The 19,270-nt window shown below is 36.2% G+C and overlaps 1 protein-coding gene across 3 annotated transcripts in view; it reads right to left on the reverse strand.

Annotated features, from left to right (window-relative positions):
* CTNNA3 (catenin alpha 3) overlaps positions 1 to 19,270 on the reverse strand; it is a 1,722,523-nt gene that overhangs the window by 51,182 nt on the left and 1,652,071 nt on the right. For all 3 annotated transcript variants that reach the window (XM_034662590.1, XM_034662589.1, XM_034662591.1), the window contains one exon: positions 17,555 to 17,689. In XM_034662590.1, coding sequence (XP_034518481.1) covers positions 17,555 to 17,689 — 135 coding nt within the window. The remainder of the gene's footprint in view (positions 1 to 17,554; positions 17,690 to 19,270) is intronic.

A 19,270-nucleotide genomic window follows, 5' to 3' on the forward strand; every position in this document is an offset into this window, starting at 1 on the left:
AAACATTCAAAGAAGAAATAATACCTATTCTCCTAAAGCTATTTCAAAAAATAGAAACAGAAGGAAAGCTACCAAACTCATTCTATGAGGCCAATATTACCTTGATCCCCCAAACCAGGCAAAGACCCCATCAAAAAGGAGAATTACAGACTGATTTCCCTAATGAATATGGATGCCAAAATCCTCAACAGAAATTTTCTTTAAAAAATCTAATGTTTGTAGGGGTGGTTGGGTGGCTCTGTTGGTTGAGCACCTGTCTCTTGGTTTGATTCAGGTGATGATCTCAAGGTCATGGATTGAGCCCCACGTTGAGCCCCACACTGAGCCCTACGTCAAGCGCCATGTCAGGCCCTATGCTCAGCAGGGAGTCTGCTTGTGATTCTCTCTCTTCCTCCGCCCCGCCTCCTCCATTCTCTCTCTCTCTCAAATAAACAAATAAATCTTAAAAAAAAAAAAAAACAACTACTTTGTATGTATGTACATATGTATTTTTATATTCAGGCAAATGCCCTTGGTATATTCCCAGAAATCACTGCTAAAACAAAATCTTTTTTATGTGAGAAGCCCTTTAAATTCTGAAATTTTGTCAAGAATGGATTTCAAGTCCTCTTGTATGAACTAGTAGACCACCCTTCTCAGCTTTCACATCACTTTTCCCAGGGCAGACCACAAAGAGCCCAAATATTTATACGGACCCCTCCTGAATGGAAAGAAACTGGAGTTGTTCTTCACCTTCCCCTTTCTTTTCAGCCCATTCCCGGGCACTTGATGCCATCAGGCAAAATTGTGCCATTGATAGCACTGCACCTGGCATGGATGGGGCTCCCAGGTGGAGAAGCAGACGTATAATGGACCAATTTGAAAATGCTACATTAGAGAAAGAGTTCTACAAACAAAATTAGTGAGACAAGGCTGAGGATTGCTCTTCCTTCAGTTCCACCATAATTTATCATCCAGAAAAAGGAATTGCCAGGTAAACTGTGGAAGAGCACAATTAAGAGAGGTAAAGTGAAGGAATTCTGCAGTGGCATCCCCTGGATATTGCACAGGAAGAGAGAATGCAAACTAAGGCATTCAGCTCATATGTCCATGCATATTGAGCCATTTAGCTAGCGTATGGAATGTTTCAGGTTGTCCCAGGGATATAGACAAGCAACTAAATATTGACTCAGCAAGAGCTCAAATGAGAGGTCTAATTAAATTAAATGGTACAAAGGGGAGGCTTGTTTCATAGACTCCAGTAATTGCTTAAGACACAAAAGAGACCAAATAAAAGGTCAAAAAGGTATAGTAATAACCAGGCAGATGTTTGTAGTGAGATGGAGGGAAGACATGAGCATAGAAATGACCAAAAGTTTAAAGGCCATTGTTGGCTTAGTTATGAAAAGTGACTGGATGTTGTCATGACCATAGATGATTAGTGGTACCTTTTAAGTAGCTGGCACTGACATAAGCATGAGCATGTTACTTTTAACCTTACTTTAATGTGCAGAAATGCCTCAGGGTAATGCCCTATCCTCGGACAAACTTTACTGAGAGCTCATGGAGGATAAGTGTAATACCTTTGAGCTCTAAAACTGCTATGTTTCAAGTTCAACTCCAGAAAGGAGTGAGCGTGAAGGACCACATGGATAATTCCAGTGTACCCATGGCTGGCTATTTCAGAATACAATGTGGGGCATATGGGATGGCATGTATGTGAACAAGAAGGCAGATAAAAAAAGGACTCTGGTTTCATCTCTGTGACCCCAAAGTACTAACACTAAATGTCGGGGGTGGCAGAGCCTCTCCTAGGTGAGAGGGAGATGGAGGAGGGGATGGAGGAGGAGAAGGAGAAAGAGACAGATCTTCCTTGTACTTAAGCTCTCTGAGCTTTAGCTTCTCACTTATAAAATGAAACTTTCCTTAGAGCATTTTTAAAATGGAGCTTTCCTCAAAGCCCTGTTGTGCATATAAAATAATTAATGCATAACAAGGATTTAAAATGTCTGGTTCAGAGTTCGATAAATGTTAACTATCACTGCTGTTACCATTACTCTTATTACTATTATCACAGAGGTGAAGAATAAAACCTTGTCCTGGAAAAGTGCCCCATCTGTTCAAAGTGTGAGATATGGACCCTGAATCTGCTCAACTGTCCGTTTTCACCCAAGCTTCTGTGATCTTCTGCTGGGCATCTTAGCATGGCATGTATATGCTTCAGGGTCAGAGAACTGGGTGTAAGATCTTGCACTGCCTCTCAATAGCTTTGTGATCTTGGAGAAGTTGCTCAATCTCTTTAAGTTTCAGTTTTCATATCTATAAAGCAGTGATAATAGTAGCTATCTCATGCAGCTTTTTTTGATAAGGATTGTGAAAGCAAATACATTTCAGATATTTATACAGTACCTAGATTAATAAGCACTCAGTTTCATGCACATATACAGACATATGCATTTATGACACATATGGTTTACATATATAACTATAATTATATGCACACACACACCACTCTTTATTCCTTTAACTCTAAACAGAATCTCATTTTTTAGCTTAATGAGATGTAGTCCTATCACCCATTCTCTCGGTCTCTTGTCAGTCTCTATATCTGTCTCTGTCTCTCTCACTCATTCATTCATACACACACACACACACACACACACACACACACACTTGCAAGCAAAGTGTTTAGGGGTCTATACTTACACTATTTAATCCAAATAGGTCTTTCCTTATTTATTATTAAAACATTACCTTGCATTTTAGGGCAATTTACATTCTCAGCTTTGTTTCATAGAGCTTTTCACCTCTCCACCTAACCAAATTCTTCCAATTCTTTATTATTTAGCTCAAATTTTCTGTGAAATTCTTCAGACTACCCAAATAAGAGTATTTTATTTGCTACAGATCTTTGGCACTTATTGCCACACACACTTAGCTTACTAATTCTGTACTGCTCTTAAACATTCTGTAACATATTTGACTATTGCTCTCCATCCATCTTAAAATCCCACGGCATCAGAAATGTTAATCTTGACAGAATAAGTCCTCTAAATTTGGGGATAGCTGAATTCTGCTCTATATTGTAACTAAAATTCTGAACATGTGACATATGCATAAACACTCTAATGTTGGATAAAAATATCTCTCTCAATCTTTCTTCAAATCTAAGAGCTAAATGTCTCCATTTGCATTGGCAACAAGGAAATTAAAGTCCAAGGAGGTTAATGTATCCATCTGAAGATCTCTTACCTTGTGGGAAATACTGTTAAGCATAGCCGAAACCTTACTTGTGCAATCCTTCCATCACTCATCAGCCGTGTGTGAGCCAAACCCTAACGTTGGCACAGAAGCAGACATGATTGTTCATCCTCAAAGCCCAAATCAAGTGCTACTGCTAAAACAGTGATGGGCAATAAGTTGTTTTCTCAGATGCAAAGAAATTACTCACTAAAAGGAGAACATTCTCCTACCTTCTTCCTTTAAACTTAATTTGAAATAAATTTATAACAATTAGATGAAACATATTAATGAATACTATCACTTTAGGGTACAGTTAACGTTATTCCATATTAGCTACTACTACTACTAGCTAATATTTAACGAGTGCCTGCTAAATGTCAGACAGTACTCTAAGCACCTTACATGCAGTAGTTTATTCCCCTCTTATAAGGTATTTATTAACCAGTGAGCAACCCTCCTAGCCTTTCCTTTCCTAGTACAGGGATGATGGAGGCCTCATAGTGAGATTCCAGAGTACATAAACCCTGGTTCTGAGCAAGTAGAGAAAAGCTCCCTTCCAACTTGTATCAAACTTAATGTGAACGGAAAGTGAGAATTTGTTTAAGTCATTAATAAATGAAAGCTGTTTGTTATGACAGTAGAGCCTAACCTGAGTAATTCAGTGTTGTTGTCCTGAAAAATCTTCCTTAGATTTTTTTTTCATTATATTCTTTTTCATGCTATGTGATACAGAACCTGAGGCTAGACTAAAAATGATTTTTCTTTGTGCAGAAGAGGAGTGAATTTGTATTCCACATCTGGTTGAATGCATAAGTGAAAACTTTCATGAAAGAATGTCAATTTTGCCATTAGCAATGAGAATACCATGCACACTCATATACACAGTAGTTGCTCAATGTTCTCAGAGTATAAGTGATACCTAAAGGGTATGTATCCCTTTTGAAAAAACACAGAACTTTATTGTACAATTCAACCATGTTGCCTGTGACACAGGGCTTGAACAAAAACTTTCCCAAGACATCTCATATTGCAAAGAGATGACTTAATGCACTTGTTTCCCTAGAGTTGTCAGAGTGTTATTTTTTGTGATCAGTTACACCAGAAAACAGTATTTCCACATCTTCACAACTCCCTCCTGAAAAGTCTTCACTAAATTAAGATTTAATGTTGTAATTTTAGGTGTAATTGAGAGTCAATGTATAAGATATGTCCATTTGAGCATTTCTGTCTTTTACAGACCCCTAGGTTAGGACATCATTATGATACCAACTGCTACTGAGAAATGTCTATACTATCATCAAACAATGACATCTATATAATATAGATGTTAATTTTCAGTAACTTAACTTAGTTTTTTAAGATTTAATTTATTGATTGAGAGAGAAAGAGAGAGCACAAGCAGGGGAGCATCAGAGGGAGTGGGAGAAGCAGGCTTTCCATTGAGCAGGGATCCTGATGCAGGGCTTGATCATAGGACCCTGGGATCATGACCTGAGCTGAAGGCAGATGCTTAACTGACTGAGCCACCCAGGTGCCCACTTCCTAACTTTATAATACTCAACCGGAGTAACTAATTTAACAAAAGACTTAGGAATACCCATTTCTTTGTTTTTAATTTTTAAAAATTCTTTAATGCCTGTTTTTATTTTTACTTTCTGATTCTTATGTTTTTCTTGGTTTGTGAAACTGCTGCAGTTTTTCAGGACCATAAGGAATACAAATTCTATTTGTAAATTAACATTTTCTATAATAATTTTTTTGCTGTCTTTTCTTTCCAGCTGAATTCCTTGAAAATAAGGACCTGTTTACTCATTTCTATATTGTTTTTTCAGGGCAGCAAAATGAAAATAAGTATATATTAGTGTGGAATAACAAACAACTCTGAAACTAGAACGTATATTCATATTTTCACTCCATCACTTAATAACCACATGACATTTGGCAAGTCACATTCATTTAGTAGCCTTAGTTTTCTTGTCAACAAAATGCCACAAGTCTACTTGTAGCATTGTAGAAAGGATAAAATAATATATATGAATGTGTCAGTAAGAGTGGTGCAATCATCAAATTAAGCAAATTGTCCTATCACCTCTCTTCCATCCACAATAAAGGACACAATGATGTTATCATTTGTCTCCTGAGGAGGTATCTACAAAGAGCCTGAGAGGAATTCTTGCATGTGGTTTACTGACGGGCTGTTCTCCGGAGAAGGACAGGGAAGTAAGATGCATAGGATGGGTGAAGTTACAGTTAAATAACATCATTAGTCTCAGCCAAAGATCAGCTATGGCCTTATCTCTTATCTTTACTAATCAAAAGAGGAAAATGTGGATTGAATTGATTCTGCTAGGGAAAACACACACACACCCCATAAACACACCCTCACAGGAAGCTTTACCTTGTGAATATAACTAGTAATACTTTATAATCTGCAAAAACACAAATTCAGCATGACCCATGGACTGAAATGACTACTTTTGCAAATGACGTCCACACTGTGTTGAGCCTTTTCTTCACCTCTGCTTTCAGTTCTGCCTTTATCAACACCTTTGGATAAAGGCAATTTAACACCAGCACTTTTGCTGTCCTAGGATCTTTAGCTCCTTGATTTTTGCTTCTCTCCCCCTTTCTTCTCTGATTTTCACCCTGTCTTTCAGCTGAACTCATGATCATCAGGAGGTTTGTATTCAGCTCTGCTCTTTTCCTTCAGCTGCACTTTCCCTGATGGGGAATTTGACACCAATCTATAGATGCCAAATACATCCTGCTCACTTTCATGGCCTGTCTTTCCTCTTCTATGAAGTTCTGTGATTCAGGTTGTCCAGCACACAATAGAATTAATTAATCCCCTTTCTTCTTTTCTAAGGATTGAAAACAATTAAACCAATTCTTTTTTCTAAAACAGAAAAAGTTTTTTTTCCATTAAGTTTTAAATTATTCAAATATTTCCTTTTTAAAATATTGAACTATTTGACATGCAAATAAGAATATGGAGATTTTTAAGAGTAAATTTAATGGTAGAGAGGCTCACATCACATTTATATTTTTCTTCCTTTCCGACCTCCATTTCTTTCCTTCTCAACCAACCTTTATGTTTGTGCACACGCAAGTGTGTGTGCATGCCACATCCAGATATTTTGTCCTTTCCATCTCTTAATTGCACAAAGAGGATCTAATTTCACAAAACAGGTCACTGCTATTGGGTGAGAGGTACCACAGCAGCCTCAGTAAAGCCATATCAAATCGATCCTATGATTGTGGACAATATACCATTTTGATATACGTCTCACTTTCCTCTGGACCTAAAATTAATAGGAAACCCCTAAAGCATCTGATCTCATTCTCACTAATGCATATCATTTAAACAAAATTCTAGAAGACCCTTTTAAAACAAATAAAAACACAACAACTTGCTATGTCATGTTATAATTTGCCAGTTGGTGCTTAAAGGACAATTTTGGATAGGAACTAGAAAAGAAAAGGGACAGCAAAGATCAAGGATTCCAGACAAAATGGTGCTACAGGAATCTATATCTGATATTCTTTTTTTTTTTAAAGATTTTATTTATTTATTCGACAGAGATAGAGACAGCCAGTGAGAGAGGGAACACAAGCAGGGGGAGTGGGAGAGGAAGAAGCAGGCTCATAGCGGAGGAGCCTGATGTGGGGCTCGATCCCATAACGCTGGGCTCACACCCTGACCCAAAGGCAGATGCTTAACCGCTGTGCCACCCAGGCGCCCCTATCTGATATTCTGATATCATCATTCAGAAACTTTGACATCTATTGAAGACTTGCAACTTCCAGAGAAAAGCTTGGGAAGTACATTTTGGTTCATATCTGTCAATTTCAGCTCTTAGCTCAATGGCAGCTATCCATCTTCCACCCTTCAGCCACTTCGCAGGCAGCCATGCATTTGTTCCTGGAGCAACTTGTAAAAGCCAGGGTAGGGCAAAAGAACCCTGTCCTCCAGATATCAGGAATCTGTGCTGTGTTCACTGATTGCTGCTTCTCCTCATGGAAGTGCTGATAAAGAGGCAGTGGTCACTGTTATGGCACTCCCCCCATTTTTGCAAGCCCTTCTTATTCTGGCTAAAGTGACTTCCAGGTCTAACACCTTTATTTGCCCCCTCATCTTTCTCTCTCTCTCTTTTTTTTCTTTTTAAAAGCCAGACATCAAAAAATTAGGACATTCAAAGCAACCACATACACAGGAAAAATTAGAAAGTCACTGAATATGCCCAGTGGAAGACACAGGTTCAAAAAAGACCTGAGAAGATTTTTAGTTTTCTTTCCAGGCTGATCCTTGGCACAGGGATAGCCTATAATAATTAAAAAGCAAAACAACCCCCTGCACACACACACACAACAAAACAAAAACAAGCAAATAAACAAACCAGCAAATTTCGGGGAAGGAGGAGAATCTGATTTCCAGAGTTACCAGTTGGTTAGATTCAAATGACCAGTTTCCAACAAAAAAAGTGTTCACCGTACAAAGAAACAGAAAGTATGATCCATTCAGAGGAAATATATATCAACAGAAATTATCCCTGGGAAAGGCAGAATGGCAGATCTACTAGACAAAAATTTTTAAAAACTGTTTTAAAGATGCTCAAAGAATTTAAGGAAGATATGAAGAGAGTTAAGAAAATGAGGTATGAACAAATTGGAAATATCAATAAAGAGATAGAAAACCTAAAAAGAAATCAAAAAGAAATTTTGGAGTTGAAATTACAAAAACTAAAATGAATAATTCACTAAAAAGATCAAAAAGTCAATTTCAGCAGGAAGAAGAATCAGTGGACTTGAAGATAAGACAGAAAAAGGAACAAGTCTGAGGAATAGGCAGAAAAATGAACAGAGCCTGAAGGACTTGTGAGATATCATCAAACCTACCAACACATCCAATGTGAGAGTCCCCAAAAAAGAGAGACATTGGGGCAGAAAGAAAATTGAAGAAATAATGGCTGAAAACTTCCTAAATTTGATGAAAACCCTGAATATGAACATCCAAGAAGCTTAATGAACTCCATGTAGGTTGAACTCAAAAAGACTCAAACCAAGACACATTATAATCAAACTGTTGAAAGCCAAAGACAAAAATAATTTTGAAGTCAACAAAAGGGAAGTGACTTGTCACTTAACAAGGGATCCTCAAGGGGTGCCTGGATGGCTCAGTTGTTAAGTGTCTGCCTTTGGCCCAGGGTGTGATCCCAGGGTCCTGGGATCGAGCCCCTCATTGGGCTCCCTGCTCCACTGGGAGTCGCCTTCTTCCTTTCCCACTCCCCCTGCTTGTGTTCCCTCTCTTGCTGGCTACTCTCTCTCTGTCAAATAAATCAATAAAAACTCTTTTAAAAAAACAAAAACAAAAAACAAGGGTTCCTCAATAAGTAATTAGCAGCTTTATCATCAGAAATTTAGAAGGCCAGAGGGTAGTGAGATGATGTATTCAAGATGCTAAAAGCAAAACTGTCCATTGAGAACACTACACCCAGCGAAACTGTCCTTCAAAAGTGAATGAGAAATTAAGATTTCCAGATAAACAAAAGCTGAGAGAGTTCATTGCCACTAGACCTGCCCTGAAATAAATGCTAAAGGGAGTCCTATAGGTTGAAATGAGAAGACACCAGATAGTAACTCAAAATTGTAGGAAGAAATAAAGATCTCAGTAAAGGTAAATACACAATAATTACAAAAGCTAGTGTTATTGTAACAGTGGTGTGTAACTCCACATTTTGTTTCTACATGATTTAAGAAGCTAATACATTAAAAAAAAACAATTATTAATCTAAAACACAATGATTAATGTAATTTTGTTTTTAACTCCACATTTTGTATTCTACATAATTTTAGATACCAATGTATTAAAAATTTTATTCATTTATGTTTTTGGACACACAATGTATGAAGATGAATTTTGTGACCCTGACAACTGAAAGGGGTGGAGGATAGAGTTGTTAAAGGAACAGAATTTTTGGATGTTATTGAAGTTAAGCTAGCACAAATTTAAGTTAGAATGTTCTAACTTTAGGATGTTAAATGTACTCCCCATGGTAATCACAAAGAAAATAGCTGAAGAATATACACAAAAGGAAATGAGAAAGAAATAAACACATTCACTATAAAGAATACAATCATAAATTATGAATTGAAAGGAACCATGGAGCTCATTTAATCCCGAACCTTAGTTTTATAAATAGATAAAAAAAAAAATAGACTCAAAAAATTGATGTCTAGATTATAACATGGGTCTTCTAATTTGGAGTCCAGTAGTTTTCCTATTACCTCATGTTTGTTTCTCATGTTGAAGCTAAAGAATCTGTTCTGGTCAGGCTTTCTTAAGAATCTGGGCTCATGGGATGTCTGGGTGGCTCAGTTGGTTAAATGTCTGCTTTCAGCTCAAGTCATGATCTCAGGGTCCAGGGATCCAGCCCCATATCTGGCCCCCTGATCAACAGGGAGTCTGCTTCTTCCTCTGCCTCTCCCCCTCTCCCTGCTCATGATTGATTGCTCTCTCTCTCAAATAAATAAATAAATAAATAAATAATCTTAAAAAAAAAATCTGGGCTCATTAAATCACCATTATCATCAGTTACGACTGTGTTCTGATCAGTGCTTTCTTGTATCTTCCAATTAAAACTATTCCTTATCTGTTGATATCTGTAGCAACCATCTTGGCTCAGTGCACGAATTCCACCTCCTGTCATTATGTCACTAAACTCACTAGAAGGCCATTGGGCTTACTTTCAGAAGCAATAAAGTGAAGAACATGAGAGTTAGATTCTGGTCCTGGCTTTGCCATTAGATATCTTCATGAACTAGGGCAAGTCATTGAAAGTGCCTGACTTAATGGGGCTCCTGGGTGGTTCAGTTGGTTAAGCATCTGACTCTTAATTTCGGATCAGGTCATCATCTCAGGGTCCTGAGACTGAGCCCTGTGACAGGCTCTGTGCTCAGTGGGAAGTCTGTTTGAGTATTTTTTTTCCCTCTCCCTTTGCCCCTACCACCTCTTGCATGCACCCTCTCTAAAATAAATAAATAAATAAATAAATAAATAAATAAATAAATAAAAAGGAAGAAAGAAAGAAAAAGAAAAAGAAAAAGAAAGAAAAAGAAAAAGTCCTTGACCTATTTGTTTATAAAGTTACTTTGAATTAGATATAACTTGAACAGATTATTTCCAAGTTTCCTTCACTGGTTATTACACCTTGGAAATAATCTAATCATGTTCTAATATTTCTCAAAAAGATCTAATTCGTTGTGACATCAGATTACCTAGACACCAAAAGAATTTCTTAGTCTACTTCACTGCAATGCAATATAAAAGAAAATAATACCTCCGTAATTTGGCTTGTTTTTAGAATATATTCTTCAAACTACTAAGGTTTATTCTTCCACTTGCCTCCTACCTAGCATTAATAAAACAAACAAAAAACACTCCAGAGAATTAAATTTATTGGCAAAGTGTCTTCTTTCTTCTTTTTACTTTTTATCCGTGTCCTTCTCTCCATTCTTCTTCCCTTCATTTCTTGCATCTCTCCCCAATCCATTATATGTATCTCCCATACCTTTTTTAAATCTCTAAATGCTTCAGTTAATTTCCCAAATCTTCTTCTACTTTCCCCAATTTTCTTGATGACTACCAATGACTGCAGTAGGTTGGGAAAGCTCATTAACTAACTCCCTTAATGTCTTAACGTGGCAAGCACATTAACCTACTAAGTCATTCTGTATATACTCAATTGCCTGAGTTCTGTAGGCCCTGGTGGCTCTTTTGGTCAATAGCTGTATTGTTGCTTTTCTCTATCATTCCTAATTGAATGCACCCTGCCCCTTGATTTCTGCTGCAGCTGAATTACAGTCGCTTGGCAAATTTTCAAACTTGCTGATCTTTCCCCCCTGACTGATTAGTTTTATTTATTTATCCAATTTTTAAAATTGTGGCTTTGGCACACCTGCCTCAGGGTAAGAGAGCACAATTAAACACATTAAAGGAAACACACAAAATGTGGCCATTACATAATTAACCAGTTTTAAGTAGCATAAAAAATTGTTGTCCTAAAAGCATAACATTTGGGGAAAGGGTAGTTTTTAGAGTTTAAAACCATTTTAATTTTTGATTTTTTCTCCTGAATCTTATTTTCAATATATACAATCTAGAATATAAAAGTATGTATTTCTTTATGGCGAGACTCCCTTCACAAAGTACAATAGCTTCCCCACTTGGCAACATGCATAAGCACACTAGAGGAACAACTGATGGAAAATTTATGGGACTGACCTTAGGTAACCCAGGTACATTTTAATCTTCTTAGAGTTATATATTTGCGGTATTACTAAATTAGTACATTAATAAGTCAGGGTGGTTATAGAAACTAATCTGCAACAGCATATTTAATTAGACAGTTTTGTCATGATTTGCTATCATTTTTTAAATTAAATTTTTATATACTCCCTATTCTTTGAGAGGATAGCCATTGAAGGCTACGTTGGTTTCATTTTCTTGTGATTGAAAGAAACTGAAGCTGGGTTAGGTTCCATAATCCAGGCAGTGCTCTGGAGCTCAGCTCTGACAGAACAACGTCTAGCACACGGTATCTCTGATTACTATCTCAAATCACTGCGGTAAATTTATTTTCTCTTCCAAGCAATATTGAAAAGTGTTTAAAGATATGAACATCTTTACTTTTTTCTTTTGTTAAAATAAAACTGTGGGTAGAGCACACAAATCAGTTTTAAAAGAAAACTACTCCTCCCATTTTACCAAAATATGGGATCCATCAACAAGAAATTCTTCCCATTCCATTGTGTCTAAATGTATTTATATCTGCATTACTCTTTATCCCTCAGGAGAAGAGTTCTTTCTTTCCAAATCTAGTCTTTCTACCTGCTTTCCTAATTCTATTCTCTCTCCCTTGCTTAAGATTGTATTCTACCCATCATGGTCTTAATTTTTTATAGATCCGTTCTTTCTGGCTTCTTCTTACTCTTTAACTAAACATTTGCTCAATTACTTCCATTTTTAAAAAGTATATAAATAAAAATGTCAGCCAGAAGAAGAAGAGGAAGAGGAAGAAGAAGAAGGGGAGGGGGAGGAAGAAAGAAGAAAGGGGGTAGGGAGGGCAAGTAGGAAGAAGGCGCTTCCAGCAATTTCATCTGCCCCTCAAGTCTCTCTCTTCCCTCCCACCCTTCTTCCCTTCTCCCCCCCCCCATCTCTCTCACTATCCCCTTCCTTTCAACTACAAACTACTGGAAAATTTATTCTTTGCTTTTTTTTTTTTTTCTGTCACTGCATAATCAGTATTTGGCCCACTATGACCTAATTTTTGCATTTACCATGTTACTGATACTGCTTTGGAAAAGATATAAAGACACTATCAGTGCAAAATCCAATATACATATTAAGGTTCAGTCAACCTGAATTTTCTGCATTATTTATAATCTTGGCTACTATATCTTCAATCATTCAACATTATTCAAGGATCTTATAGTCTAGAGGAGAATATATATCAAAAAGCAGATAATTATAATGAATGTGAGTACTGCTATGATTTTTGTAAATGTAGAAGGATATCATAGAATTTGATAGTTGCCACCCAATATCCATTCTCTCTTTACAAAGAAACAAAACTCTGATTTAATTAGGGGAAATCAATGTGTCCAGATTAAAACACATACAAATAGACAAAATATATATTTGCAGCATCTCTTGCAGTTACATATAGTCAGATGATTAAATTCTGGCCAATAATATGTAGGTGAAAGCATCTGAAGGGGACTTAAAAATGTAAGGAATGTTCACTTCTGCTCCTCTTCATTCTTACTGACCAGAATATAAAAGCCACAGCTAGAGCCAGAATAGCCATATTTTGACCTTGATACAAATGAAAGCCAGAAGCCAAGAATAATAAAGCAGGAAGACTAAAGTGCCTGCTTCCCTGATAACTTTGCAAAGCTTCCATAACAGTCCTGGATTGCCCATTCTCAGACTGTTTTTATGGAGAAAGTAAACTCCCAGTTTGTTTAAACTGTCACAGTCAAGTCTCTGTATTTGACAGAAACACATTAGAATCATTGGGTGTAAGAAAAAAGAAAGAAAGAAAGGGAAAGAAAGAGGGAAAGAGAGAGAGGGAAGGAAGGATGGAGGGAGGGAAGGAGGGAGAGAGGGAGGGAGGGAGGGAAATTGATCCTGTATCTTTGTCTCAGCTATTTTTGTTTTCTTATTCAACATACTTTTACTGGATTGGCTCCATCTATTTCTCTTTCATTCCTCTCTCCTGATTTCCAGAACCCTATACTCAGCTGCTCCCAGAACTCTTCTTTGAATGCCACTTAGTCACTTAAATTCAACAAGTAAAACCCAAATGAGGTGCCTTACTCTTCCTAATCTGATCTTCCTTCTATATATATATCTTTTGGTTAGTGATTCCGGTTTTAACTAAGTAAGCTACCAAACCTCAAAAACTTGGAGGTAAGCCTTAATTCTTCCTTCTTCTTCACTCTTATCCTTCAGTAGATTGACTCTGATCAACTTCCACTTCAGAGTTTTGCTTGCAGGGATCCACTCCTCTCCATTCTCACCAAAATTGCCTTAATCCAAGAGTTAGTCTTTCTTCCTTCTTTCTTTTTCTTTTTTTCTTCCTTCCTTCCTTTCTCTTTCTTTTCTTTCTTTCTTTCTTTCTTTCTTTCTTTCTTTCTTTCTTCTTTCTCTCTCTTTTCTTTCTTTCTCTCTCTCTCTTTCCTTTCTTTCTTTTTCAGGAATTAGTTTTATTAGTGCAACGACATGGCATAAAGCACTACACCATTTGACAGGACATCCTTTTGTAGGTGAGCACCAGCGTGCAGTTAGCTAGCTTCCCCAATAATTCTTATTACCAACAGCTGCTTAATTTCATCCTAAAGTAAAGCATTCTTTCTACAACATGCTGAACACTCATTTCAGCTAATCATAGAAGGCTTTTCTAAATGGACCTCCTTCTTCTGGCCGGAAGGACAGTTCATCTGAAAACCTATAAATGTGGTTTGTCTGAGAGTAACCAAAACGCTGGTCACACATCTGCCCAGCAGCCATGGTACCAGATTTCCTGACCAGCCACGCACGGACCAACCCCACATCTGTCCAACAGAGCATTCCTGGAAAGACCCTGCACTCAAAACAAACCCCCACACTACCCAGGGAGGGGAACTGCTTCAGGATGGAGAGGCTAAAAGAAATGGAACCTAAACTCTTCAGATATGCTTATGTCCATCTTGAGCTTAAAAATTTTCAATTACTCTCAGTCACCTACAGGGTAAAGTTAAAGTGTTACAAATGACCCTTTCTAAACAGCCCCTATTTCTTGGCAGCTTCTCTTCTCTTCTCCCTCCCCCAATCCAACAGTACACCAACAGTACCAAGGACAATTACTTCCAATCACATCTGACTGCTTGCTATTTCCTTGAAATTCCTTCTCTTTCCCCATTTCTATCGTTTTATTTCAGTTGTGCCATCTTCCTTGAATCCTTTTCCTCTCCTTCGCCATGAGTATACATTTGTTTTTTACTTATTAATCGAGGCCTAAATTAGAGTCAATTCAGTCATGGAGCTTTCTCCTGCCCACCTGCCACATCAGTGCAGTTAATAACCCCCTCACGTCTTACTACGCTTTTGTGCATACCACTATGACACAGTTGATTACATTGTTTTAGAGTCATTTGTGAATATTTGCTTATATTTTATGTATTAATGTTACACGTACTTGATCATCTTAAAGGAGACATCATGTATTCATCTTTGCATCCCCAGATGTTCTGTAAACATGACCCAGAGATGCTCAAAACATAGTTGCGGTTTTGGGCTAACTACACTCCAGCTTCCTTCTAAATAAAACATGTTACTTCAGGATAAGAGCTCACAGACAGATGTAAGAATGACTAGAAAATAATTTTAATTAAATGCTCTGTATGAGAACGATTTTCAAATTCTTTTATGCTATAAATTCATCTTTTCCTAAACCCTAACACCCCAGACACAGAAAGCACTCTCCCTACTTCTTTTTAATCAAATATATTTTCTACAAGTAATGTTTCATGAACCCGATTTTGAAATGCAAACTTTACTTAGTGAGCTTTGGATAATCTATAGTTTTGAATAACAAATTTCTGTAATTTTTAATGAGATTCCCTGCTTTAGAATCATGCTTGTTACTTTTCAAAAGACCTCAGAGAAAAGGGATGACTTAGATTAGAGCTTCTTCTCAATCTAAAAAGGAAAGATGACAAGACAAGGACTCAGGGTCACTGAGAGATTAAAGCAAGTGTTCTTTGGCACATGTAAATGAAATGTATTTAAAAAGCTTTTCAGGATCTACCTGCAAGCAGATGGCTGTAAGGTATATCAAAGGGGGCATGAAATGTTCCCTTTATTCAGATTTATCTTTTCTAAAGGGAAACTGTGGGGAAAATGATGACAAAATAGTTTTGGATTTGCAGTGCTATTCCTTATTTTATATAATGACTCAGCTTTTAAATTGTAAATCATGGCTTATAAACTTGTGCCTAATCTATCTGAAAATATGGGTAAATTCATGAATTTGAATCATCATACCAAACAGGAAATACAAATTTGTACATCTGGAGGAAATTATATTTTGGAAGAACAATTAACAGTAACATATTTAAACATAATATTTTTTTGTGAAAGTTTAGCTTCAACAACTTGCAAAAGTAGTAAATAATGGGAAAATAAAATTCATATGGATTTAAGCTTTGTGAATGATAATGAATGTGTGACTGTGTGAAATAGACAAATGTAAACAGAAGACAGACTTAGGTCTACAAGTAAATAATCTTTTACATATTTTAAAGTAGTATAATGTTAAATGAGAAAATGAAGACTGAATTCTAATAATTCAAAGTCAGGATACACTATTTCAAAGTGTGTATAAATGTGTACACAGGCTGTGTGCATATACCCATGTATGTATTCATCCACCCACACAGGTTTCTGTGTATAAAGCTCGTGACTACATAAAATGCATTTTCTTTAAAGTGCCAGGGCACCAATATTGTACTGGTTGTGTTGGTTTGTGTTTCATGTTTTTGCAGAATTTTAATGTCAAGGAAGCAAAATATCTTTTATCTCTAATACTTATTACACATCATTTCCACATTATTTACTTTCGACCAGTGCTCTTCAGTTTCATCACAGATTCAAGTTTGTCCACATGAATAGCAAAGCCATAAGCCTCTGAAAGTAAACCCCAGTTCTGAAATTTACCATTATGATATTTGGGAATTTTTCAACTTCTTTGAATGCCATTTTTTTCCAATATTAATGAAAATAAAATAAGCAAATAAACAATCTCTCTGGCATGCTATTGTGAGGATCAAACAAAATAAAATACAGACAAGAGCTAGACTGTCAATAGAATTAGGTCCTTGCTTTCTACTCTTGATGGTAAGTAACCTTATGCTTTTGTTTTTGCAATCACGTTCTTTTAAAGCATGTTAGTTCACTGACGGAAAGTCCAATGTCAGGCTATAGAAGTCCTAGAAATTACAAATTTATAAGTATGCTGTTATCATTTGTCCTCATGAATATAAGTTCCTAGAACGTTCACGATGTTTCACTTTAACTTAAATTTATAATCTTGGTCCATGTCCTTCTCAAAGTCACTGATAACTGAATCCAATAGAGATATCAAATACTATTTTATTACTATACCCGCTCTAGAGGAATGATCTACTGTTATTAAAAGATAAGTAGAAAAGCTAGACATTATTTCTATCATGATCATTTTATAGTGGATTGAAACTCAGGGTCACCAAAGGGTTTATGAAAGTTTTTCCAGACCATCTATGTTCTATCATACTCCACTTCTACAATTACATATAGAAATAACACTTTTCAAGGCCTGAATTTCTATGTTATAGAAAAGGATAATGGGAAAATGAATATCAATTACTAGTAATAAAGGCATTTTTTCATTGATTTGCAAATCCATATGCATTTATTTCAAAAAAATTATAGAATTCAATTCAGAGTTCCACATGTCCCCCTTCTGAAATCAGAAAACCATGCTCTAAATTAATTTCTATATTTCTTATCCAAGTGGCTTACAAATCCTGATTCATTCTAAAATCTGTGGCATAAATAAAGACAAGTTTTACTGACATAGCATTTCTTTAGCTCGATTCCTTGCTAATTTAATTTCATGCAATTTAATACACTCCAATTGAGTTTATTCTAACCTACATGGACCTAAAAGATTTGGTGAGGTGAAGAGGGGTGTCACTGCTTTGTTTCAAGCATCTTCTACATGTGATGATATAAATGGTGGGCAGTACTCACAGCAGACATGATGAGCTCTCCTCCCAGGTTCTGGATCTCAGCTTTAACTTGACTGCAGATTTTCAGTTGGTGAGAGTAAAATTTAATCTGTTCCAGATAGGCCAACAAATCTTGTTTGCATGATGGATCTGGACACTAAAAGATAAAAGTGAAAATGGCAAAATAACTAATAAGTAGATCAGATTGCTTTAACACTAACATTGGAGGTACCTTAAAAGGGAGCAACTTTATTGTCACGAAGCCCCATTTCTCAGCCCAAGCCCACATAGATTCTGATATGCCTGCCTCCACCATTCAAAGAGTTTATTCATGTTTCAACCTTAATTACTTCAGTATAGATGACAGAAATAGTAAAGGAATTTTCAGACATGAAAGGGTATATAAAATAATTGCCTTTAATTTATGAAAAGGTTAGAAATCTTCAGATGGCATTTTTAGGTAAATCTAAATAAATATTTTAAATGCAATTATTTCCTTCACTTAGAGTTGCCATCAGAGTATTTCTTGGGACTCATAGATCTGCATTGTCTGTTCTTTCTTATTTATCTGGGCATAAAAAAACATCAGCAACAAATCATACATCATCTTCTATTACTTTCAGCATTACACATCCTTCGCTATTACAGACAAAATAAATCATTTGCACCTTAGATAACAGCCATGGATCTACGTGGAGACGAGAAATAACAACATACATGTTTTAGAGATGTAGTAAACTTCTTTAACAAAAATAGTCTCCTACACTATAATGTCATCTGTAAGGAACTTCTTGGAGGACAGCTCTGAGCTTCAACATAACACGGTAAGTATCTGTTGTTAACTGTGTTTTTCTTCTATGCAATTGTAATAGAGTTTTTTTTAAATCCCTGATAACTTACTTGCACTTTAAATATATTTTCATAAGGATGTGAAAATATGGACAATAATTTATATGCAAAGATATTAATTACAGCATTATTTATAATAGCAATATTTGAAAATAACTTAAATGTCCAAAAATAGTGGAAAGATTAAGTTAGAATGCATATCTAGATAATGTGATATTAGTCTCAAGAAAATATGTTCAAAGGAGGTGGGAAAATAGTTTTAGAAAGTGGAAAAAACAGTATTTGAAACTTACATGCTATCTTAATCAAATTGCTAAACAATATGTGGTTGTGTTTGTGTTTACAACATACTGGGAAATATATGAAATAAGCATGATACAATCAGTAATTTTCATTTTCTTCCTATTTTACATTTCTTAAAATAGATACATATAATTTCCATAATTATAAAAATGTTGTTGTCAAAAAGCTTTAATTCTAAACGTAAATTGAGAAAGCAGTGACAGACTGGGGCGCCTGGGTGGCTCAGTTGGTTAAACATCTGAACTCCTGATTTCAGCTCAGGTCATGATCTTGGGGTACTGAGACTGAGCCCCATGTCCAGCTCCCTGTTCAACAGGAAGTCTACTGAAGATTCTCCTTCTCCCTCTGCCCCTCGCCCACTAAAATCAATAAATAAATCTTCAAAAAAAAAAAAAGGAAAGTATAATGAAAGACCAAAAAACATTCTATTTCTTTCTTCTGTTACCTAGTAATTCATAAATTGGAGTGTTATTGGAAAATTCCTGAGAATCTTATTCTCTGTCATGTTTGCTAAATAGACTAGTCTACATAGCTATAGAATGTGTAGACAAGATGAGAACATACTACCCTTGAGTCAAAGTCAGAA

This window comes from Ailuropoda melanoleuca, chromosome 6 (assembly GCF_002007445.2).
Source record: "Ailuropoda melanoleuca isolate Jingjing chromosome 6, ASM200744v2, whole genome shotgun sequence".
NCBI lineage: Eukaryota > Metazoa > Chordata > Mammalia > Carnivora > Ursidae > Ailuropoda > Ailuropoda melanoleuca.